Source organism: Vitis vinifera, chromosome 18, assembly GCF_030704535.1.
Source record: "Vitis vinifera cultivar Pinot Noir 40024 chromosome 18, ASM3070453v1".
Taxonomy (NCBI): Eukaryota; Viridiplantae; Streptophyta; class Magnoliopsida; order Vitales; family Vitaceae; genus Vitis; species Vitis vinifera.
The window spans coordinates 31809468-31835333 of record NC_081822.1 but is presented as its reverse complement, the minus strand read 5'-3'; the positions used below and the strand labels follow the sequence as shown (position 1 = coordinate 31835333).

Below are 25866 nucleotides of genomic sequence, written 5' to 3'. Positions count from 1 at the left end.
TTCTCATTGCTTAGATTGAAAATTATTTAATTCTCCATCCTCCTTCCACTCTTTCTCAGCAACCAAACAGGGCACAAGCAAATAACGCCAATATTCTAAAACACACGAGTTCCATTTCCTGCTAAGAAACTCTGGTTCCATAAATCATCGCTATAAAAAAGTGAACAAGCCACCCAAAACATCCCCAAACATCAAGTCATAAATCAATAACATTACAAACTTCCAGAAAAAAGAAACCCTAGAAATGATTCAGACATTAGCTACAGAGATTGAAATGCTCGAATGTAATTGAATTTCATATAGAAATATGAGTTTGAAGAAAATGCAGAAAAATCTAGGGAGAGACGGTTGGAGAGAGAGAAAAACAAACTTGGGAGGTGTACCATTGAAGTTTGCACCCATGGATGATAGCCACAAATTTTTGTTTGTCTTGGGGAAAAAACAAATAAAAAGGAGAAACATGATAAAAAAATTTCTGACCTTTGAATTTGAAAGAGAAAAGAAGATGAATTACCAGGAAGAGAACATTATTGATGCAAGTGTGGTTGAGCCTAATGCTTGGGATCAGTCTTGGGTTTCTCTGAATCTTTTATGGTGTACGTGACTCCTCTCCTGGGCTCTGTTCTGTGGGATTCCTTTTATTGTGATCTTTACTATTAGTATCTTTAGAGTAGTAAAGCTTCTCTTACTAATCTATGGTCACCAAACTTCCCATGAGAAGTACTGCCATCTTCTCTTACTGATCCATGCTCACCAAAATTCCCATGAGAAGTACTGCCTTGTGCCATTGTTGGATGTTTCTGTTCATAATCTTTTGTGTATACCAGACGGATTCCGCACTCTGCCACTTGGGCCCCACCAAATGAAGCCTTGAAGTGTGTCCATTGATTGGTGTGATAACTTTTCTCAATAGCTAACTTGGGATAACATATCACCCACTGCATATCTGATACATCATCCTTAACACAGCGAAAATCAAGAACGAAACCAGCCACGTCTTCTGATTGATTATTTCCTTCGATTGTCAATTCACAATAAAAGCTTGCTTCTTCATCTTCAAGGTCACTGTCATCCTCAGATATAAGACCTGATTCATACTGAGATTCATCCTCAGATTCACAGGCAGGTGCAACATAAACACAGCATAAAGCAAATCCCCACAAGTCATCATTTTCATACCAATTCGGAGGGAGCTCTATTGTTACTTTATGCCCTCCCATATTCCGATACGTTATCCACTCTAGAATTCCACTACTTCTAGGAATAACAATACCAATTCCATTGCCCCAGAAGGAAGAATAACGATGAATAACCACGCAGTCCTGCACAAAAGCACCATGTAAATCCAATGGGTACGAAAGAAAAAGGAACGTGGCATGAGAATCATACCTCAATTTCTGATTTGAAGCAATTGACCATAGAATGAATAGGTAGAAGCGAGGGGCTTGATGAAATACGATCCGAACAGTGCGCATCTAAAAATCGTAGACTTGATGGAAGCTCTGGAATTTGTTGAAGGTTCTTGCAGTGACTCAAGTCAAGGGCTTTTAGATTGGAAAGTCGACTGATGCCAGCAGGAATGCTACTAAAATGGTTCCAACCCAGATGTAATTCTTCCAAGGATGTTAGATGGCAAATATGATTGAGGATCTTTCCTTCCATTAGATTGCAGTCATGTAGAGATAATTGTTGCAGTGGAGATAGGTTCCGAATATCACTGGGGATTCCTTCTTCCGTTGGCTTGCATTTAGTAAGAGATAATTTTACCAATGAAGATAGATGGAAAATCTTATCGAGGATTCCTCCTGCCATGCTAGGGAAGTTCCCTAGAGATAATATTTTCAATGAGGATAGGTGGAAACTGCCACTGAGGATGTCTTTTTCCATGCCATAAAACTTTCTTACAGATAATTCTACCAGTGATGACAGGGGGCACTTTTGTTTTAATGCTTCTAATGAGGAAAAGCAGCCATCATACCAGATTATTGCTGAATTTGAAATGTGACTGGTTGTAGGTGGAAGTGGCCAATCAACCCCTAATTCAATCTCTAACATTTCCTCGAGTTTTGGACAATTTGTAATCCTCAATGTTTTGAGAGAGCTCAAATTGTAAATGCTCATGGGAAGACTCTCAAGGTTTCTGCAACGTGAGAAATCTAACAATTGAAGAGCTTTTAGACTTCCAAAATTGATATCTGGAAAGCCCTTCAATTTTGAACACCCTACCAATAAAAGAGTATGAAGAGAGCTCAAACTACCAATATTGTTCGGAAGACTCTCAAGGTTTCTGCAACGTGAGAAATCTAACAATTGAAGAGCTTTTAGACTTCCAATATTGATATCTGGAAAGCCCTTCAGTTTTGAACACCCCATCAATGAAAGAGTATGAAGAGAGCTAAAACTACCAATATTGATATCTGGAAAGCCCTTCAGTTTTGAACACCCCATCAATGAAAGAGTATGAAGAGAGCTAAAACTACCAATATTGTTCGGAAGACTCTCAATGTTCTCACAATATGACAAATCCAAATATTCAAGAGCTTTTAGACTTCCAATATTGATACCCGGAAAGCCCACTAGTTTTGAACACTCAAATAGATTCAGAGTTTGAAGAGAACTCAAACTAAAAATACTGTCCGGAAGACTCAAAAGGTTTTTGCAATAACCTAAGTCCAACTTTTCAAGCCCATTTAGATTGCTAATTGATGATGGTAATTCCATTATACCTGTATGACTTAAATGAAGCTTTCTTAGACTTCTCATTTCTTCCTCGATCTTCGGAAAACTTTTTAAGTTTGAACAGCCATCACAAGAGAGTGTTTGAAGGCATTCCAGCTTATGAAAGTTCCTTGGAAGACTCTCAAGTCTCTTGCATCCTATTATATTCAAGAAAACAGTTAGCTCATGACTAATAATAACATTAAGCATGGGTGAAACAAGTAAGTAACCTTGTACAACCTTTTAGAATTAGAATCTCCAAATTTGGTGCACTTGAGATGCTTGAAATACCAACCAGATGCATGGAATAACTGAGATTAATGACCTTTAACTTTCTAGCAGTCTGTAACAGAAGAAAATTCGTTTCAATAAGTAAACTTCAAAAGACTTTAAAATTAGTCTAGAGCAAAAATATAACTAAATAATAGCAATACCATGTTTCCTTCCCAAAGATGTTCTATGTTGCTGTACCAGAGGTTAAGTTCAACAAGATTTTCTACATGAAAATTTGATGGCAAATATTCCAAAGGGTAGTTATCCCAATGAAAATATACTAAATCATGACAAGGCAATTCAAAGTCTTGGGAAAGCTGCACCATATTGCCTTTAACTATGAGCAATCTAAGTCGATTCATCTTTCTGAAAGCTTCAGCAGTAAGTTGTATACGTTTTTTTGTATCCCAAGACCGATTTATGAATATCCCCTCAATGTTTTTTGTCCCCTGAAAACAAGCATTGAGAAAAAGTAGTATAAGATGCATAGGGATTCGATAAAATTATATAGATAAGGTACTCAGACTATAATAATAATAAAAATAAATCTTGTTGAATCTTTTATGTCTTTAGGTCTCAAGTATATTCATGTATTTTTCTCTTACCTTATTTCGGGTAAATACACTTTCAATATCTTGTAATTCCCACAATCTGCTCCATTTTCCAGGACATTCTGGATCAATTTGGCGAACAATTGCCCAACCCATTTCTTGTAACAAGTCATGCATCCTTATAGTGCCGTACGTTATAGAGATAAGACATCTCTCATCAAGAACTCTTAGTCCAATCTTGGGATGGAATTTGCAACCTTCTAGTATTCTTGTAACAAATTTTTCATCCTTATATTTGAAGAAGCATGCAATATCAAGAAACAACTTTTTGCATTTATCATCTAGTCCATCATAACTTATCTGGAGTACCTTTTGAATATCTTCGAGAGGGTTTGTTTTGAGTTTATCCAATGTGCTTTCCCATTCATCCACATCCCTTTGAAAGAGAAAAGAACCCAAAACTACAAGAGCCAATGGAAGGCCTTTAGCATAATCCAGTATACGATTAGAGAGGTCCACATAATTGTCTTTTGGATGGTGTTTTCGAAAGGCATTCCAACAAAAGAGTTCCTTAGCTTGCTCACGTGCTAATCCCTTAGCCTCATATGATGAATACGACTCATATACATTTAGGCAACGTTTATTTCTCGTGGTCACAATGATTATGCTTCCTCGATGAAAACAGTCAGAATTAGGAGCTAAGAATTCTAATTGTCTTGGGCAATCTACATCATCAAGAACAATAAGAACCTTTTCAAAGCAACACTCACTCTTTATCTTTTCAATTCCTTTATCAATATTCCTTAACTCCAGATTTTTCTCCATTAGGATATCACAAAGAAGTTTTTCTTGTAATTCAAGTAAACCACGACCACCTTTAGATTTCTCTCTCACATTTTCAAGAAAGCTGTGACGTTTAAATTTATATAACATATCATTGTAAACAACCTTGGCGATGGTAGTTTTACCAATCCCACCAATCCCATAAATCCCAACCATGCTCACTTCATTTGATTGGGCATCTATCAATGACTTCACTTGTTTCAAATTTCCATCCATTCCAACCATGTTCTTACCAACATCTACCAACTTAGGAATCAATCTTCTAATCTCACCAATGATATCTTCAATAAACTCTGCCTCAGATCTGTCCATTATAAAGTACAATAAAACATGCAGTGAGTTAGAATCAATTGCCAAAGAAAACTAAGATGAAGTAAATGGAAATTATAGAATGGTGTTTAGCTCCATTCAATGCAACTAAATTAAGGTCAAATAGAATGTAAATTAAAAATGTATTGAGTCGCATGTTTGAATAAAATTTCATTGTTTTAAGTCAAGTATATGTGCAATAAAACAATGTAAATACCTCAATTGCTTCTAAAGGTCCAAATTGAAGTTGACCTTTCTAATGTATCGTTATCTTTTATGATAAGAGATTTTATTATAGAGACCAATACTAGTTTGGCTAGAAATCTACCAATTTGTCACCCAAGTTCTGTAACCTAGCAATGCTTTTATTAATTATAGCATGACTTATGACCATCCTCTATACTTATAAGACTTTCAACTATTTATTTTGTAAACAAGTACATTTTAGTTGTACTTCTATTTATATTTAGGTTGTTAATAATTGCTACGTAAGTTTCATATTTTGATGAAATCCCCATTTTTTTTCCAAATATAAATTAGAATGACAAGGAAAGTGACACGTGTTTGTTTGTTGGTCAAAAGCCTAGCAACAATTAGACTTGTGGAAAAAGATTTTTAAATGATACTTAAAAGAAAAATGCATGTATTGATATTGTTTTTGAAAATGGATTTTTTTTTCTCTAGAATATAAAATAGTTTAATAACTTAAATATATATTTTATTTTTTTTTACTAAAAATTTTTTTCAAAATTTTTTTCGGTAAACAAGTTCATTTTTAAGAGCATATTTGAGATGATTATAAGTATTTTCTTATAGAGTATTGTGATAAAGAAATGAAAATATAGATAATACTTAGAAAAAGTTATATTGTACATAAATTTATAATACCTTCATAGTTCATAAGTTGAGAAAGACTTTTTTCATATTTGAATTTTCAAATAAAATTTTGTTCATTATTTTCAACATTGGGTTGGGGAAAACTATTTTTTGAACATTAGTTTCAAGTCAAACAAGCTCTAAGGTTGCTTGCTTTTATTTGTAATTGAGGCATAGAAGAATGTAGAACATACAAGAGAAAAAGAGAGAGAAAAAAAAAACAATTTCAATTTCAATATATTAATCCCATGAGTACACAAAGTAGAATAGCAAGGGAATAAGTTTAGCATTAGATGATTCAACGTGAAAGACAAGGTCTTAAGAAGAGTCATGGGATAATTAGAATAAAACGAGATACAAACATTAGATTAAAAGGTAAATAAATTTAATAATCAACTTGCAAATATAGAGGAACAAACAATATTAAGTAAAGAAGAAATGTAAACTCATGTAGTGCATAGAGAACATGAGAAAATTATTTAAGTAATAGAAAATTCCTCTAAAATTGAAAAAGGTTAAGGGTGCAATAACTAAGTTTTTTGTCTCATAAGAGGTCCAACAAAATTTAGGGTAGTATTACAATATTTTAAATAATCATCTCAGATTATCTCCAAATTTACAAGGCATATAAATAACCAATTTTAACAATTTATTTGACAGACTACCATTTTTTTTTAATTGATAGAAATTATGGCTGAGATGGATCGATTAGAAAGGAAGAATATTTTGGAATCTTAAAGATTTTTAACAATTCAAAACTTGGCATTTCCATCTGCTGGGCAAATATAATTTTTTCTGATATATTTTAATTATATTTGATTTCCTTTTATAATTTTAATAATAAATTAAATGTGAGAAAATCATTTATTATTATTATTATTATTTTTTTTTACTCTTTCTTATTACTTTCCAAGAAATCGAACATATTAATGTCTACTACTTAAAAATGGATTTTGATTGATAAATGTAATCATAAATATTTTATTTATTAACAAGAATGAAAATAAACTGACAGAAAATTGGGAATGGAAAAAGTGAAGTAGGGATTACCTATCCTGCAGAGGAAATCCACTCAAATTACCAGCTTTCCTTAAGGCAGTCCGCCACTGCTCTATCTTCTTCTTCTTCTTCTCCTCGTCTGCATTTCTTTCGTGATTGTTAAATGCTTCTCCATAAATCCCAGTCTGGTTCCTGACTTCAGACGGCTCTACATGATAGAAAATAGGAAAAACCTGTTGTCCCTTTTCTTTCTCGCACTCCATGATCTTGACGAGTTCATCCAAGCACCACTTGGAATCAGCATAGGTTTTCGAGAAGACAATAAGGGCAATCCTTGATCCTTCAATAGCTTTTAGGAGCTCGGGCGCAATCTCTTCTCCCCTTGGAAGTCCTTCATCATCTATAAAGGTTTCAATGTTGGCATGATCCAAAGCCTTGTAGAGATGACTAGTAAAGTTGTTGCGGGTATCCTTGCCTCTGAAACTCAAGAACACATCGTACCTCCATTTAGAATTAGAAGAAGAAGAAGAGGGTCTCTTGGGATTGCTAGTGGAAGCCATGGTTGGACTGTAACAAAATTTGGAAGAAGAAAAAACAAAGTGTGAGACGATGTCTGGTTCTTCTGTCTCAATTATCTTTGATCGGCTGTAAGCCCGTAACCCTTTAGCAATTAGCATTGAGTGAGAGTGGGGGGGTTCACGAGAGTCAAAGTCCTGCCTCAATTATTAATTGCACTCTCAATTATTAATTAGCATTTAGAATTGGAAGAAGAAGAAGAAGATGAAGAGGGTCTCTTAGAATTGCTAGAGGAAGTCATGGTTGGATTGTAACAAAATTACAAGAACAGAATTTGGAAGAAGAAAATTCAAAGGGGTCTTTGAATGCTGAGAGTCTGAGACGATGGTGGTGAGGATGTCTGGTTCTTTACAACTGTATCCCATTAAAATTGCTACTACAGACTTTGGAAAAAGTAAAAATAAAGCGTCCTTTCAATTATTTCTGGTTGGGTGAAGCCCTTTTGCATTCACTAACAGTGGGATTCAATTATGTCCTATTTTATTTTTTATTTATTTTAAAAGTTTGTTTTACTAAAAAGAGAAAAAAATAATCCAAGTCATATGACACATTTTGTGGGGGGCCATCAACGATCATTTATTTTATTTTTTTAATTTATTAATTATTTCCTATTTTATTATTATCTTTTACATTTTAAAAAGTTATACAAACAAGAAAAAATGCAAAATGCTAAGTGCTAACCGCCAATGAAACACATTACATCATTTATTTTCAAATTAAATGATTTTTCACATGAAAATTATCTTCTTATCCTTTTTTTTTATTTACATGAATTTACAAATTAAAACAAACTTAACCAGCAAAAAATCAATTTTCTAATTAAATCAAATTAAAATTAATTTCCAACTTATCTTTTTAAATGAAAACCAATTTTTAATCAAATGCTTTGGTTACGAATATATTTATTTATTTATTATTCTACAATTAATTTTTAAATGAAAAACATTTTTTAACCAATTTTTAATTAAATCAAATTAAAATTAACTTCCAACTAATTTAATTTATTTATTATTCTACATAAATTATTGTTGGGTGAAAAACAATCTTATTTGGTGAATTGAATATAATGTCAAAATATCAACATAATTGTATGTTAATTATCAAATTTTTATCTTCATTAATTAATTATAAAAAAAATTATTAAATTATTTGCATTCAAGAGCTGCAAATGAATATATTATATATACTCATGGATGTTGTTCTTTATTTTTAATTATTTTCTTTTCATTCAATAAGTGAACTGAGACTGGTTTAGTGAGTCAAGAGTCAATGTTGTTCTTGTCTCTATTTAAATTCAAATTATGTTTGATAGTTTGATACTGATTTTATAAAATGCTTTTTGATATTGATTTTAGATAATGTTTTTAATATTTAAAAAATTTTATTTTTCAAATATTAAAAATGTTGAAAATACTTTCGAGTATCACTCTCAAACACACTTTAATATTTACCATTTAAGTCTACATTTTTTTTTTAAAAATCCTTCCAAAGTTATGATCTCACTCCCTTTGTTAAAGTTTGATGATTCCAAATTCTTTTTTATTCGATTCGAAAAGCTCACGATGCAATATATGTAGTAAAGTTAAAATTATAAGATTTTTTGAGAGATTTGTGGGGGTAGTGAAGAGATCGGGTCAATAGACCTCATCCCATAGTTGTTCTCAACTCTCGCATATATATATATATATATATATATATAATAATGATGTATAGTTTTAGGGTTATGATGATTATGTTTTTGTTGTAGTCACTTTCAACTCTCCCATTTTGTACCAATTTTTGACATAACGAATCTTCTTTTCCTCTTCTCATGGTTTTTCTCGTTTAGAGTTTTCCACATATATCTATGTGTTCTTATTCTATTTTTCTTATTATTTATTCTCATTATTTCGTAACACCCCCATTGGTATTCTTCATCAGTCTATAATGTTGGTGATGGATTGGCAATTTAGTTATAGCCTTTTGCACCTTTTGCACAAAAAACACCCAAAAGGCCCACGAAAGATGAGGAAAGTTAGCAATAATCACACTTACTTTGTCTAGTTACTCTGAGCCCATTGCCCATCCTCCAATCCAGCATTAGAGTGTCAATGTTGCAATTTACTGCAAGTTAATATCATATCCTTTATAATTATCGTATGATTTATAATGAAATTCTCATCTCCTCTATGTATGGTTTGTGGCTATTCATTTACTGTAAATAGTGCACAACATGTATGGTTTATGATACCTAGACTATCAAATTCGATTGAATATGGTGCAATCAAATAACAATTTATCTAAGATGATCTCATCAAAGAGATATTTTAATTATGTCAAATGAAAAATAAAGATTGACCCATTAATTATGTCTACTCAAATTTCATAAACCCACTAGAAATCAAGGATATATGTGAATATGTTCAGTTCCAAAAAGCATGAGGGAAAATATGAAAGAAAGAAGATAGAGGAAAAAGAGAAGGAAAGAAAAAGTGAAGTAAAAAAAAAAAGATTTAAAGTCAATAAATTACCTGTATATTATGTTTTAAACTCGTTTTATTTATTTAACTCTTTTATATAAAGATTAAGCAATTTAAAAATATTTAAATCTATTACTAATTTTAATTATATTATTTTTATATAGTAAAATCAAATATGAAAAAATTATTTTCTTTAATATTTATTTTTCTCGAGTATTTTCAAACAATCAAACATAATTGAAGTGTAATTCAATCACATCATTTGCTCTTCCATGAAGCAAAAATAATGAAGCTTTCATTGACAATGTTACTTAAATGTCAAAAGTCAAAGCTCCATATTATTAAATAATAATAGTTGATTTATCATTATATCAAATCTTATTATGTCAAAAACATGAAGGAATTCAAGAGCATACATTTAATGTGTTTTTAGGATAAAAAATATGAAGGAAACATAAATATACTAATATATAATTTAAAACTTATGTATTTTTAAATTTGATCTCTATTATTACCATAAGTTGTATATAAGCACATTCTCATTTAAAGCAAATTACCTTAAATAGTATTACCATGACATTTAGTGATTTTAGTCTTTATAGAACTAAAATGTATACAATTATGAGTTGACATTTTCAAAATGATTGTAAACAACTCAAATTTTTTTAAAACAAAATGCAAGCTTGAAAAATAAGAAAAATTCTTATATAAAAAATACTTAGATGCTAAGAACTATGCTAGGAAATGATAAACTATAATAATTAAGCCTTATAATCAAATAGGCATAGTTTTGAGATCTTGTTTTCAAAGTTGTAGGTATTTAACGTGGCTACCATGTTGTCAATAAGGAAACTATTATGTAGTCCAAATAATGGAGACAATAGTATAGAGATGGGTCACATTATTTTCATATTGGTGACCTCCCTCTTGGGATTTTGAAAGAAAAAAAAACAATAATTTTAAAAAATATCTTGTAAAATATGATAACTAGGACTTGCCTTAAAATATTATTTAAATTGAAGTTGTGTTTTAGAAAACAATCAATGGTGATGGTTACATGGACCATCATTAAGATCCTGATGTATAACTTACCATTTGACCAACTTTGAAGTACTTTCAAGGAAGTGTTTTTAAAAGTATTTTTATAATAATTATTTATCAAATGTTTCTTAGAAAATACTATAATTATTTTTGAAAAATATTTTTAAAATTTTATTAAATATTTATTTAAATAAAACACTTTTTATTGTAAAAGTGATAGTTAAAAAGACTATTTTACTCTAATTATATTCACTCAAATCAAATTTTATTGATGGACAAAAATTGAGCATATCCACCATGTTCTATTGAATCCATTGCAATCAAATGATAATTTACTTTTAATTATGTCATTTTTAGTTAAGTGTTGGTATCTATAAATAAGATATTATGTAACATTTGAATAAAAAAGAGTGGTAGAATATAATAAAATTTTAATTCTTCAAAATTTTTATCTTCTTTAATAATTGTTTGTGTTTGACTGCTTTCAACACAATTACTCCAACATTACCAAGTCATCAAAATTTGGAACTTGCATTCACCATGCAAAGAAGTGTAGAACCAATTTTAAGAGGCTTTTGAGGCTTATGCCTCTAAAGCCTTACCTCAAGGCACAACCATGAAGCAGAAATGAACTATTGTTTGACAAATCACACCCATGGTGTAAGGCTCTCTGGTCAAACATCGAGATCACTTCTTGAGACTCGCGACTCGCCTTATAATCAAAATATCTACCTCATTATACGCTGACTAAATACAACCCTTGAACCAATAACAGTTGAATAGTAGGGGCCCTTTTAGTGGCTTTATGTTCATGCATTGAAATTCCAAAAACTTCACTATGATGATTCACCTGCTAAGGTTATATTGATATTGATTTTACCTGGACTCATCGAAAGCCGAAGCTCAGTTTTGTTAATATTTTCCATATATGAATGGCAAACTTATATCTAATCACACTGTTTAAACATCCATTATTATGGCTGTATCATGAAATGGTGGCCTTAGTAGTGATAAAGGAATTGGCCTTTTCTACACTTTCTTTTTTCCTTTGCAGTGCCTTCTCACCGTTGGCCTTTTCCTCCAACAGACTTTGCTCCTTCAACATGGTTGTCTCTGCTTCCTTTCTCAATTCCTCTACCTTCCTGGTCAGCTCCTTTTCCATCTTTGTTTGCTTGTGCTCCATCTTTTCTCGTCTAAAGTTTTCCACATATATCTATGTGTTCTTATTCTATTTTTCTTATTATTTATTCTCATTATTTCATAACACCCCCTTTGGTATTGTTCATCAATCTATAACGTCGGTGATGGATTGGCAATTTAGTTGCAATCTTTTCTCTTGGAACTACAAAATTAAATTCATGCTCATTTTAAAACATTTTTAAAAAAAACAAAGAAAATGTGAAAAAAGGCTTGCCGAAGAGAGAATAACAACCAATTTTCTTATTAAAAGAAAATACATAAAATCAAAGAAAAGAAAAAAATAATAATAATACAAAAAATGAAAATAATATAAAATAAAAAAATAAAATGAAGTAAAAGATGCAAGTGACCGAAAATTTTCTATTGTACCAAAATACTTAGCCTTTTTATGTAGTAACTCTAGTCAAGAAAAACTAGAGAAAGAGTCACTACGGCTTTTGTAGTATTCCGAGTATCGTTCTCAAGGACTGGCCTATGAAAATTGTCAATACTAGAATAAATGAATTGTTTTTGTTTAAATCCTTAAGTGAAAAACAATATGTGAATAATGTGAAACTAAGTAAAAGAAATTAAATTAATAAGAGAAAATGAATAATGATTTTAAAATCAATTGATTCAAGTTTGGGGTTTTCCACAATCCAACCTAGGGTATAGAAATTAGAGAAAACAAGGGTATTTTAAGTAATATGATCTTAGAGTTTTGGGATCCTTGGCCACTCGCGATCAAGTTGAGTTCTATAACTCAAAATTGCATCCGAAACCTAATTTTTCCTTTTTAAAACAGATTCCTAAAACCATCAAATGAATGAGATTGATTATCAATTTAAGATTTGGCTTTTTAACCCTTCCTACTCCTTATAGCTTTGTTTAGGGGCAAATAATGGTAGGTAAGACGAAAATAACTAATGATCAAGAATTACCAAGAATCACTAGTATCAAGTAATAACCTAATGTATCATTCCCTAAACGAACTCACAATGATAGGATAAAAAAATATGATAAATTGTCACCCAACCAATAATTAATCTCATTGTTATAATAATTTGCCCATTGTCCCTATTGGTTTCCTAGCCCTTAGGTTTTCATGCTTCAAGCCCCAAGTTGGCTCTTAGCCTCTCATGGGGGTGATGTCACATTCACAATCCATAATAGGGTAAAAATCCATAATTTGAATCGAAAGAAACTAAAAACAATATTTTCAATAAAGAAGAAAAAGAAAACAAACCAAAGTTCTCGTCTCCTTCCACCTTCAATGTCAAACTCTCCAAAAAAAAATCCAAGATCTCTAAAACCTAGAATTGAGAGAGTTTACATAATATCCTCAATTACCTAACATGTGGCATACTCTCATTGGCCACTTATTACAAAATAATTTCCTAAAAATGATTAAAAAAATAATAAAATGGTGATTTCTAGTTGTATGGAGTCCACCTAGGGCAGATGGAGTGCTTTAGATGCAATTCCCGAGGTAGAGGAGGCGGAACATCAAAGTGGCAATGGGTGAATTCGAAATTGGTGTCATTTCGAAGTGGATTTCGAATTCATAAGTTGAATAGATGCAATTCCCGGGGTAGAGGAGGCTGAACATCAAAGTGGCAGTGGGTGAATTCGAAATTGGTGTCATTTCGAAGTGGATTTCGAATTCATAAGTTTTCGAATTCATAAGTTGAATTTCGAAATCATTTCGAAATGACCCTCCAACTTGGTGCAATTGTCTTCAAATGGCCATAACTTCTTCATTTCAGCTCCGATTTGCAAACCGTTTGAAGCGTTGGACTCTTGACTTCCCGAGCTTCAAAAAAATATATAGTATGTATATAATGGACTCTAGAAAGTACTCCAAATTTGTCCTCAAAGTCAGAGTATATAACGCCATCAGATTTTTGAGTTCTAAATTTCCATGCAGCTAAATCTTGCTTCATGCCTCATTTCCCATGCTTTCTTGCCTTCTTTCTTACTCCATAATGGTCATTTATCATCTTTCAACCTCATGATATCCTCGTTTTTCCTTTCCTTACGTTCAATGAGTCTTGACTCACTTATTTCCTCATTTAGCCCTTTCTTGATATTTCAAAATCTAAAGTCATTGGATTTGCACAATTTTCTTCCCTTGAACCTGAGATAAGTCTCCAAAGTACAGATTAAACTCATGGCTAGGGCCTTAGCATTAATTTAGGTCAAGTTGGGTGATTTGAATGTCCTTTGGTGCACAAATCATATCAAATATGTGCCATTAGAGCACATATTTTGGCTCCAATCAGCAAGCCTAGTGAAAAAAAAAATGATTGGAATTGATTTATTAAAATTGGATTTATTTAAAATCAAGAAAGAAAATTTTAAGACTTAAAATCATATGAAAGTGAGATTTTTTTTTAAAATGGGTTTTTGAAAACATGCATGAAAACATAGGGTGAGCCACGTGTGTCCTTGAAGCCACTTCTCTCTCTCTTTCTCTCTCTCTCTCTATCTTTTTCTCTTTCTGTCTACCTTTGTTTTCACAAACACTTGTACCAAAACACAAAACAAATGGCGCCGAGAGACAAATCTATCGACGTGACTACCGGCGTTACCGAAAACAAAGAGATTCGCTACAGAGGTGTGCACAAGAGATTATCAACCAAACTATCAGCATGTAACTGCGAATTTGATGTCAAGAATGCGGCATGGTGGGCCCTAATTGTATTCCATAAAATCTTGTCCAATCCTTATCCTGAAGATTCCCATGATTCAGTTGTGCAAACTTCTCCGTATAGGCCTCCATGAGACATGCGATGGCTGAATCATTCAACTCCTACCAGTCTTTCTGGCAATCCACCCAACACTCCCTACTGTCGGATTCAGAGGTATCGCCGGGATTTAATTCCTTGTAATAATAAGGATTCCTCTTGTCATTCGGAGTTGAGGCATGGGACGTGGTCAGAATCGGACTCCTCAGTGGTAGCGGCAACTCTTTCTCCGGCTTCCGTGGCTGAATCACCACATGTCCACCACCAGCAACCGGCAGAGTTAATGGAGGCGGCGCTCTGAAACTGAAATTCACTACAACCTTCGGTCAGACGAGCAGCGAGTAATTCAGAGAAGAAACAACCCCTCCTCCCTAACCGTCATCGTCACACGAAAAGCCACTCAAACTCTCACACTCGCTCACATCCGTGCTCAGACTGTAACTCTCGAGCCGCTCACTTCATTCATCAAACTCCTTTTTGCTCGAGCCACCCCTCATCGTTGATTCCCGGTACCAGAAGCTTCTATTCTGCAAATCTCAACCGTACATTCTTCTCCAGTGATGGACAGTTTACAGTAATCTACCTAAGGTCTTACGAGATTTTCAGTTTGAGAACAATCAACAAACTCATTAAGCTGGCTCTGTAAGTTGTTGGCTTCTTCATTCCATTTCGTACCTTTTCTGGGTTTTTCAAAGTAGGGTTAACTTCTTACACTTTCTTCTTTTCTTCAGTAAACTTGCCCCTCAAGCTTTCCAAAATACCCTCAAAATATTCCTCATTCTACACTGTAATGCAATACGCTTCTTCTCATTGTCAACTCTCACCTCAAATGTCTCTCATTGCAAAACTTCCAGGTAGTTTACAAAATAATGGTCGGTATTTTTCAAAAGCAAAAAAAAAAAAAAAACTCAAGAAACAAAGCATGTGAAAGAAGTAACATGATTAGATCTATCTTTTCTCCATGAAAATCAATGAGAGTTAAGAACTAGTGGGAAGTTTTTGAGTCACTTTAACACAAATAAATAGTATAATCACAATGCAACTCATACAGAGAGAGAAAAGAAAGACAAACAGAGACTAAGAAAATGGAAGCTAAGAAACAGGTTTAACATATTAGACAACCAAAATACACATCCAAATGTCAGGAAGAAAAATGGAATGACTGAAATAATGGAGAACTTAAGGTGTAAAAATAGCTAAACTTGAGCGATCCTTTCGATCAAAAGTCGTTTGATTCTCAGCAAGCCGCAACCTCTCTCCTCTGTTCCTTGCTTCTTCTGTGAAAGCTCTCTCTTCTCTTAGGTTCCCTCATCTCAAGCCAACAGCCAGTCACCAGAATCTCCCTCTATTTCAAGTCACTCTCTGTTTTCTCTTACCCCCTGTCTCGCCTCTCCTCACTACCCGACTTGCCCCTCAAGAAAGAATCCTCTAAAAAAAATATCTCTAGCTAGCATGCAAAGCACTCGCTCTCTGCCAACCAATTCTCTCTCTCCTCTACTCCTCCTAACGAACTCAACTTTTTCCCCAATCTTTTTGACACGTGTCAACCTCTTGTTTGCTCCTTGTTCCACTACCTGATGCCATAGCAACCAAATTGGAATCAACACATGGCTACTCATAGCTGCGACACCTGGCAAAAAAAAAAATGTAACCTGTAGAAACAACAAAGAAAAAATGAACCATGCCTAAATGGGGGTCTACAAATATGCTCATCTTCGGTAGAACTCACAAGTGTAAGGAATATGAACACTGGAATGAAAAGAAAGTGTGAATAGTGAGTGGAATGAAGTGAACTCTACCAAAGAACAAAAGAGACCCCCAAAAGGATGCTAGTGAAACACGAACTCTCTCAATCCAATAGGTGAACAAAAGGCTCTAACCCTAAAAGAAAATGATGTCTCAAAATGTCCTGAAGCCACACTGAGGACTCAGGCTCCCTCTAAGACGTCTCCAAAAGTAACTAAAAAAAAACATATCAAAGATGAGTGACGGTCGAATCGCCCTAGAGCATAGAAAAGTCTACGCCCAAAGAAGACTACCCTATCTGAACTACATGAAAATGATAAGTGTAGGGTCCTCAACAACACGATCGAAGTATGTGTCGTGAACTCAAGAGATTGTGTCATGTGCAGTGGAACAGGAATCTGGACGAGCAATGATGAATAAGTGATAAGCACAGGGTAACAAGGTGAGGTAAGTGAGGATGGATGCAAAATTATGAATGTCAGATGTGCAATGCCAGTGAATATAAATGCCAGGGACCGTGACTTTGAACGTAAAAAAGAAAAGAGAAAATGGTGACTCAAAGTGCCTGAATGGATAAGTACAATGGCTCTGAACGCCAAAATTAAGAATAGAAATGACCTAAAAAGGCTCGAAAGAGTGTGCCCAATGGCTTTAAATGCTAGAATGGAGGAAAATGGTGATGGATCAAAACGAAAGATAGACATAAGGACTCTGATTGAGGAACTGAGAATGTGACTCTGAACACCAAATAGAAAACCAGTAATGGCTCTGAACACCGAAACTAGGATAAGTAATAGCTCTGAACGCCAAAATGGATGATGTAATGGCTTTGAACGCCGAATGAAGACGTGGGTCTGAACGTCGAATGAAGCAAACCATGGCTCTGAATGCCAAACGAAGATAAGTAGTGGCTCTGAATGCTGTAACGAAGATGAGTAATGACTCTGAACGCCGAAATGGATGATGTAATGGCTCTGAACGCCGAACGAAGACGTGGCTCTAACGCCGAATAAAGCAAACATGGCTTTGAAAGCCGAACGAAGATAAGTAGTGGATCTGAATGTTGTAACGAAGATGGGTAATGGCTTTGAACGCCGAAATGGATGATGTAATGGCTCTGAACGCTGAACGAAGACGTGGCTTTAAACGCCAAATGAAGCAAACATGGCTCTGAACACCGAATGAAGATAAGTAGTGGCTCTAAATGTTGTAACGAAGATGAGTAATGGCTCTGAACGCCGAAATGGATGATATAATAACTCTGAATGTCGACCCAAAACCATGGCTTTGAACGCCAAACCGAAACAACAGCTCTGAATGTTGAAATGAAAACGTGGCTCTAAACGTCGAAACGAAGATAATATCTACGAATGCCATGCAGAAACGCTGGCTCTAAATGCCAAACTAAAACTGATAACTATGAACGTCCAACTAAGAAAGATGACCCTAAGCGTCGTAAATGAGAAGACATAGTGGCTCTGAATGCTAGGCTAAAAAATGATGGTGGCTCTGAATGCCGAAACTGAAAAATGCGACTCTGAATGTCAAACTGAAAATCGATGATGACTCTGAATGTCGAAACTAAGAATGTGACTCTGAACGTCAAACTAAAAACACGATGATGGCTCTGAACGCCAAAATTGAAAAATGCGGACTTTGAACGTCAAACTGAAAATCGATGATGGCTTTGAATTCTGAAACTGAGAATGTGACTCTGAACGCCAAATAGAAAATCAGTAATGAATGATGGCTCTGAACGCCGAACTGTAAGGAAATGATGAAGGAGGGGACATGCCCTAGTGTAGCAGGCCGCCACAACTCTCAATCCATTGGAAAGGTTTGAAAGAGACTTCATGAGTCTAAAAAAAAATGTCCCACTAGTAAGTCGGGATAATCAAATCGATTGTGAACATAGTCTCACAACTCGCCCTACTAGATCACGACGCCTGACGGGATGTCATAATGAGTCAGACGCCTCTAACTCGAAACAATCTGCTAGAGAAATCTATCGTCATCTGAAATGAATAATTTGATAGGGTCTCAAGGGAATAGTCCGCTAAGAGACATACCACAATCTCAAAGTAACAATCCACCAAAGACTCATGGCTAGTGGGACGGTCAAAACCCGAACATCGTGCTACACTGAAAGCTCATCTTGACGAAAATCACAGGAACGGTGACCAATAAAGCAAACAAATGTTCATCGATCGAGTGATGAAAAACTGTAATAGATTTGTGAGAGAACAATCACCTCCGCAGCCGAAGGAGGGAAATATGTCCCAATATAACGTCTAACGTATCCGATCTGTCATAATAACTCGAGAATAACTCCATGGGGGATGTACAAAATATCTTATATGTACCCCACTGAAATGATGATGTGGAAAACCAGGCACCTGAGGTAACTCTGTCTAAGAATCACGACTATATCAGAGAGTATGAATCTGGCTGAATGACTCAAGTGAGGCTCCTCGGAGTATCAGGACAAAATGAAATCAAATCATCAACATGACGTGTATCTCATAACCGGAGATGATCATGCAAATCAATGGGAGATCTACAAATCTCGACCAAAATGGGGAATATGCCCCAGTATGGCATCAAAAATGTGATAGGTTGGAAAATCAAATGAGCTCAAATCATCCATGTCTGCAACTGAATCAGGCCCACAAATCAAAGAGGCGTCTCTCGGAAGAAAGCATGACGACATCTAAGTGTCGAAAAGTGCGGGTTTAACTAGGTAACTCCTGAAAGGCTTCCCTGAGGAATCATCGTAAAGATAGCAAATAGATCATCGTCTCGGCGTACGTCTCGCAAATGAGGATAAGCATGCAAATCCACCAAGATCTGTAAATCTCATCCAGAACGGAAATATGCCCCATTATGGCATCGAATGTATGATATGTTGAAGATCGGGCGACAAGAAATCATTTATCATCAAACATGTGACCTCCGTGAAGATCCATAAATCTCATCCGAAATGAAAATATGCCCCAGTATGACATCGAATGTGTGACAAGTCAGAAGAACAGGTGACATGAAATCATCTCTCATCAAGCGTATAATCCCAGTCATCAATCTAGGACAGAATCGGGTCCAAGAGTCCAAAAGGCATCTCACAGAGGTAATCATGGTGACATCGGAATGCCGAGACGTGCGGGCTTAACCGGATGGATCCCAAGAGTCTCTACTGAGGTATCATCATAAAAATGGCAAATAAGTCATCGTCCCAGTGCACATCTCACAAGTAAGAATGATCAAGTGACTCCATGAAGATCTGTAAACATCATCCGAAATGGAATATGCCCCAGTATGACATCGGATGTACGACATGTCAGAAAAACAAGCGACATCGAATCATCCCTCATCAAACGCGTGATCCCGGTAATCCAAACACAGTTGAAACGAATCTAAACATCATAGAGGTGTCTCCCAGAAGAAGAAACATGACAATATCTAAATGTCAACCAAATCTCAAACACCTGTCCAAATAGAAGCCATAGAAGACGATATCTGATCCCATGGCCTCAGGGTGGTCTTAAGACACGGGATGTAATGTAGGCTAGGGTGATAGAAACGAAGGGAAACTAAGCTCAAATACCCAATGATCACAACCCATGCCCTCGTGTATGAAATGCAACATGTATAGTAAATCCTGTGAGCCATGGACCTGAGAATGCCTACTGTGAACATGGTAACAATGATGATGCAATGAAGAAAATCAAACTGATGACGAGATGTATAATGATGATGCGAAGAGAGTATCAAACCCAAAGATGAGGTCACTGTAAGAACGGAATAAGTGGTGAAATGAAAATGATGAATCAGAAGTGAAAACGAGTATGATGATGAAACATAGAATACGAGAACGAGTGATGATATGCTTAAATCAAATATGAAAGGAGGTCACGTCAATAACGAACACAATGATGGAATAGACAATGACTCAGAGCTCCTAAGAGAAGACCACTCATCTCACTCTCAAAACATATGACAAAAATGAATACAAAGAATGAAGGGTCTCGAAAAGCTCACATACAAACTCTCGTCAACAAACATAATCAATCAAATGACCTTCTAACATCCATATACACACTCAATGACAGAAAATAATACACATACGCGTCTTTTTTTATTTTTCTTTTCAACCCCCTTTGGTATTCTTCATTAGTCTATAACGTTGGTGATGGATTGGCAATTTAGTTATAGCATTTTCTCTTTTGCACAAAAAGCACCCAAAAGGCCCACGAAAGATGAGGAAAGTTAGCAATAATCAGACTTACTTTGTCTAGTTACTCTGAGCCCATTGCCCCTACTCTAATCCAGCATTAGAGTGCCGATGTTGCAATTTACTGCAAGTTAATATCATATCTTTTGTAATTATCGTATGATTTATAATGAAATCCGCATCTCCTCTATGTATGGTTTGTGGCTATTCATTTACTATAAATAGTGTATAACATGTATGATTTATGATACCTAGACTATCGAATTCGATTGAATATGCTGCAATCAAATAACAATTTATCAAATATGATCTCATCAAAGAGAATATTTTAATTAAGTCAAATGAAAAATAAAGATTGATCCATTAATTATGTCTACTCAAATTTCATAAACCCACTAGAAATCAAGGATATATGTGAATATGTTCGGTTCCAAAAAACATGAGGGAAAATATGAAAGAAAGAAGATAGAGGAGAAAGAGAAGGAAAGAAAAAGTGAAGTAAAAAAAAAAAAGAAGATTTAAAGTCAATAAATTACCTTTATATCATATTTTAAACTCGTTTTACTAATTTAACTCTTTTATATAAAGATTAAGTAATTTAAAAATATTTAAATTTATTACTAATTTTAATTATATTATTTTTTTATAATAAAATCTGAGAAAACAAAGGCTATGCTTAGTTAAGAAAAATACCTAAAAGGGGGGGGGGGGGGGGGGGGTGAATTGGGTTTTTAAAATCTTTTCAATCACAACAAATTCAAACACAATATAAGCAAAGTAAAGAAATAGAGTTTTGAGAATTCAAACTCGGGTTTATAGTGGTTCGACACTTCCTTGCCTACGTCCACTCTCCTCAACCTCCTAATCGAGTGAGGGTTCCATTAACTTGAAGCTTCAACCAAGCTTCCAATCTTCTTACACTTGGATTCCGGCTCTAATGGGCTCTTACACAACCTCTTCAAGATTCAACCCTCTTGAAGGCTTTAACACTCAGATTTTTACTAGATATAATCCTTCAACCTAGCTTAAGGATAGCTCAAATACAAGACAAAGCTAGGATGACACACAAGAGTGCACTAAAGGATATGCAAGTGGTGATTTAATGCACTATGAAAGAAATGAGAGCTTTTTGATCAAGAACAAGTAGGTAGGCTATTGAATGCAAGTGTTCTCTTGTCAATAAATGAAGTGTAGCTCTCAATTTATAGGTTTCTAAACTCGGGAGTCAAAAATAGCAAAAGGTAATCTCGTCTGGTCGAGCTAAGGGTCGATCAGTTCACTAGCCGTTGGAGCATTTAATGCATGACAGGTTACTGTTGCCTTGACCGGACCTCGACCGGGAAGAGAAGGCCATTGGGAGAGAGAGAAGGTTTTGGTGCATCCTCGACCGGTCCTCGACCGAACGAGGTCAATCGGTCGATCGGTTCCTCGACCGGTCCTCGACCGAACGAGGTCAACCGGTCGATCGGTTCCTCAACCGATTGAGCCGGTTGGCCATAACCTCGACTAGTTGAGCCTTTTTGGCCCTTAAAACCTTTTTTTTTTATTCATTTCTTTTCTAACACTTAGGCAAGGTCTTTAGGAAAATTATTAAGCCAATTATAAAACATTTTACCTAAGGTACATTAGTTAAAAACTCGGTTTTTAATGAAATTGACGTTTTAAAGAATAAATCGAGTTTTCTAAGATGCATGAAACGTGTGAAAATCCTAAGTGCACTCATACATTCATCTTACATTAATTTCCTATGATCACAAGTCTTCTAAGCATCTCGATCTTGTATTCATTTGGTCCTTTGATGAATTTTCGAGTTTATACCTGAGATTCTTAATCATTAAACCAATTAGTCACTTAACTATGGTTTGTTATCATCAAAACCCGATTAGGAGAACCATTGGGCTAACAATCTTCCCCTTTTTTATGATGACAAACCTTGGTTATCTAGGAGAAAAAAAATCTTTCCCTCAAACCAATCATGGATCAATCAAACAATTTTTAATAGGAAGCAATGTAAAACATGAAAATGAACAATGGATCATAAAAATATCATATCATATATATATGAAAACCTCACATGTACAAACAAGATGATATGACAATGACATGTATGAGGGTCTCTGACATGCATGAGGGTCTCCTAGATCCTATATATTTCTCCTTCTTTGGCAACATAAAAAAGAAATGGAAGGGAAACTCGAGACAATCTCAAGGCTGAGGAGGTGGAGGAGGAAACACAGAGCGGAGGTAAACCATCATCTCCTCATGCTGACTCGCCTGACGACTCTCAATGCGATCAATGCTCTGCTAGAGATGCTCAAATGTAGCCTACTACTGATCTATACGCTCATTTATGAGCTCAAATCTCTGTTGGAAGTGATCAAACTGAGAAGTGACTCCAGTCTGATACTGATCCATGTGCTCCTCCATAGAGTAGAAGCGAGAGTCATGGACTAAAACAAGTTCCTCCATATGAGTCCCAAGGGAGCTGATCTGAGCTAAGACATCCATCCAAGGCGTATGCTCAGGAGCGTGAGGTGCCTGAGATGGTAGCTCGGTAAATGATGGCTGAGATGATGGTCCTACTATGAAAGATAGCTCAATCATCATAAGCTCTGAGAAAGTAGCCTCAACATGAATGCCCTCTGACGAGGTGGAGGTGGAATGTCAAGCTCGGGTCCTCTCTGCTCAAAGTCCCTCTGAGGGTCTAACCCATCCTCCATCTCTTTGATCTCGGCCTCTTCCTCTGCCTCGGGATGCATCTGTCCCTATCTTTGGGCCTGTCACTCAGCTCTCCTAACCCAAGAACCATCGAGTGCCTTCTCGAACTTCATGCGTCCTAAGGACTGCTCATCATACGTTTCATAGCTAGTTGGGGCCTCGAAGTCCGTCTCTCTACTCAAGTCGACCCCGACATCCTTGAATACTCGGGTAAGGAAGCGGCCATAGGGAAGTACTCGTGTCGTGCTCTCAACGTAGGAGATCATATGCATCATCATTAGATATCCCACGTGAATTCGTCTCCCAATGAGGATCGAGTCCACAATAAATGCCTCAAGATACGAGATCTCATCTCGATGTCCTCCTCGTGGCAATAAAATGGAGCATATCATGTGGTGAAGGACTCGGCTGGGCATGGTTAGGCTGTGTGCTAATGGTTTGCCCATCCCCTGGGCATCTACGAGTTCACACAACCTCTGAACAGCCTCTCTAGGCTAGAATCCTGACACAATGGGCCACGCCTTGGCCTCATACACTTGGAGTCCAACGGAAGGGATGCCGAGAATGCGATAGATACTCTTGGGACTCAATCTGATCTCAACTCCCCTCACAGTGGACAATATAGGTCCTCCAAGCCCATAGGTCGCCCGTGAATAAAAAGCCAGCACCAGAGTCGGGAAGATCGACTCAGAAATGGTCACAACTGGCAGCCATCCCATCCGATCGAATAGTCTCTTAAACCCGAAGTGCTGAAGTTGGGAGAAATTGACACTTCTCCCTGGGACAACTTTTCTCTGGGCAAACTTTTGCTTGTAGCGCTGATAGTTTTCAACCGAACTGAAGAGGGTCGTGTCATACCTCGCCTTTCGGAGGTGCCCGTCTCTCGCCTTGGAGCCATCCAATGAATGGAAAGGAGAAGGAGGAGTCCAAAAAGAGAATGAAATCAAATAAGAAGGAGCAACCACCAACCCGAAGCCCTAGGCGCACGGAGATGAAGCTAAATCAACCTTGAGGCACGCGGTGCAGAGAGAAGACGCTCCCAAATCTGAAAACCCTAGGTTTCAGATTGAAACCCTAGCTTAAATGCGTCCCAAAATCCACTCAAAGCCTTCAATCAATCCAAAATCCAACCCAAAATGGCCTCTGGAAGCAGGTATGTGAAGGGGCTTCAAGCTATGGAAGAGAATAGGTGAGAAATGAAGTGTGGGGTTCCTAGCCCCGACGAACCGATCGACCGATTCCTCAATCGGTCGACCGCTTGGTCAACGGTCAAATTTTCCAAAATTTTTGCATTTTCTTGTCTTGTGATCCTCCTTCTACCCTTTTCAGTAGAAATCCCCAATTTTTTATGTCCAATGCCACGAGAATTTTGATTTTTGGTCAAAATTTGACCTCTTTCCTAGGATTATTTCTATATGATGCATATGATATGAATTTCACACAATCATAAGGTATATTCAATTAAGAATTCATCAAGCAATCATTTGATCATAAAGAAATCACCCCTAGTTGTCTTCTAATATCAAAAAATTGCTCTTCACTTAGGGGTTTTATAAAAATATCGGCAAGTTGATATTTTGTGTTTACAAATTCAAGTGTAATGCCACCCTTTTGTGCATGGTCTCTAAGAAAATGGTGTCTTATCTCTATATGCTTAGTCCTAGAGTGTTGTACCGGATTTTTTGAAATGTTTATGGCACTAGTGTTATCACATTTTATAGGAACATGCTCAAAAATCAAATTGAAATCACCAAGTGTTTGTTTCATCCAAAGGATTTGTGCACAACATAAACCGGCTGTTATGTATTCGGCTTCCGCCGTAGACAAAGCTACTGAATTTTGCTTCTTACTATGCCATGAAACAAGTGAGTGTCCTAGGAAATGATAAGTGTCACTAATGCTTTTCCTTTCAACTTTACAACTGGCAAAGTCGGTATCCGAGTATCCAATTAATTCAAAATTATCACACTTAGGATACCATAGGCCTATGTCCATAGTCCCTTTTAAATATCTAAGAATTTGTTTTACAACACTTAAATGAGATTCTTTAGGACAAGATTGAAATCTAGTACACAAGCATACACTATACATGATGTCGGGTCTACTAGTGGTCAAATATAGCAAAGAACCTATCATGTCTCTATACATAGTTGAGTTGATGAGCTTACCTTTCTCATCCATGTCAAGCTTGATGGATGAACTCATTGGAGTTTTCATTGTTTTGGCTTCCTCCATATTTAACCTTTTGAGGAGATCTCTTATATACTTTGCTTGATTGATGAAGGTTCCTTCCTTTAGTTGCTTGATTTGAAGTCCAAGGAAGAAGTTAAATTCTCCCATCATGCTCATTTCGAACTCACTATGCATGCATTTAGAGAATTCTTCACAAAGAGAGATATTATTAGCTCCAAAAATGATATCATCAACGTATATTTGCACTAAGATCATGTCATTTTCTTTGGTTTTTATGAAAAGAGTTGTGTCAATTTTTCCCATTTTAAAACCCTTTTTCAAAAGAAATTTACTCAATCTTTCATACCATGCTCTAGGTGCTTGTTTCAAACCATAAAGTGTCTTTTTAAGTCTAAAAACATGATTAGGAA

General features: G+C 35.6%; 1 protein-coding gene across 1 annotated transcript; it reads right to left on the bottom strand.

Annotated features, from left to right (window-relative positions):
- Nucleotides 1-359: 359 nt before the first annotated feature.
- LOC104882743 (disease resistance protein RPV1) lies at nucleotides 360-7501 on the bottom strand. The gene is made up of 6 exons (XM_059734834.1): nucleotides 6621-7501; nucleotides 3597-4689; nucleotides 3153-3440; nucleotides 2959-3061; nucleotides 1390-2876; nucleotides 360-1322 (listed from the first exon to the last, which is right to left on the bottom strand). The coding sequence occupies exons 1-6, from the start codon at nucleotides 7244-7246 to the stop codon at nucleotides 666-668; spliced, it is 4254 nt and encodes a 1417-aa protein (XP_059590817.1). The 5' UTR covers nucleotides 7247-7501; the 3' UTR covers nucleotides 360-665.
- Between the last annotated feature and the right edge of the window lie 18365 nt (nucleotides 7502-25866).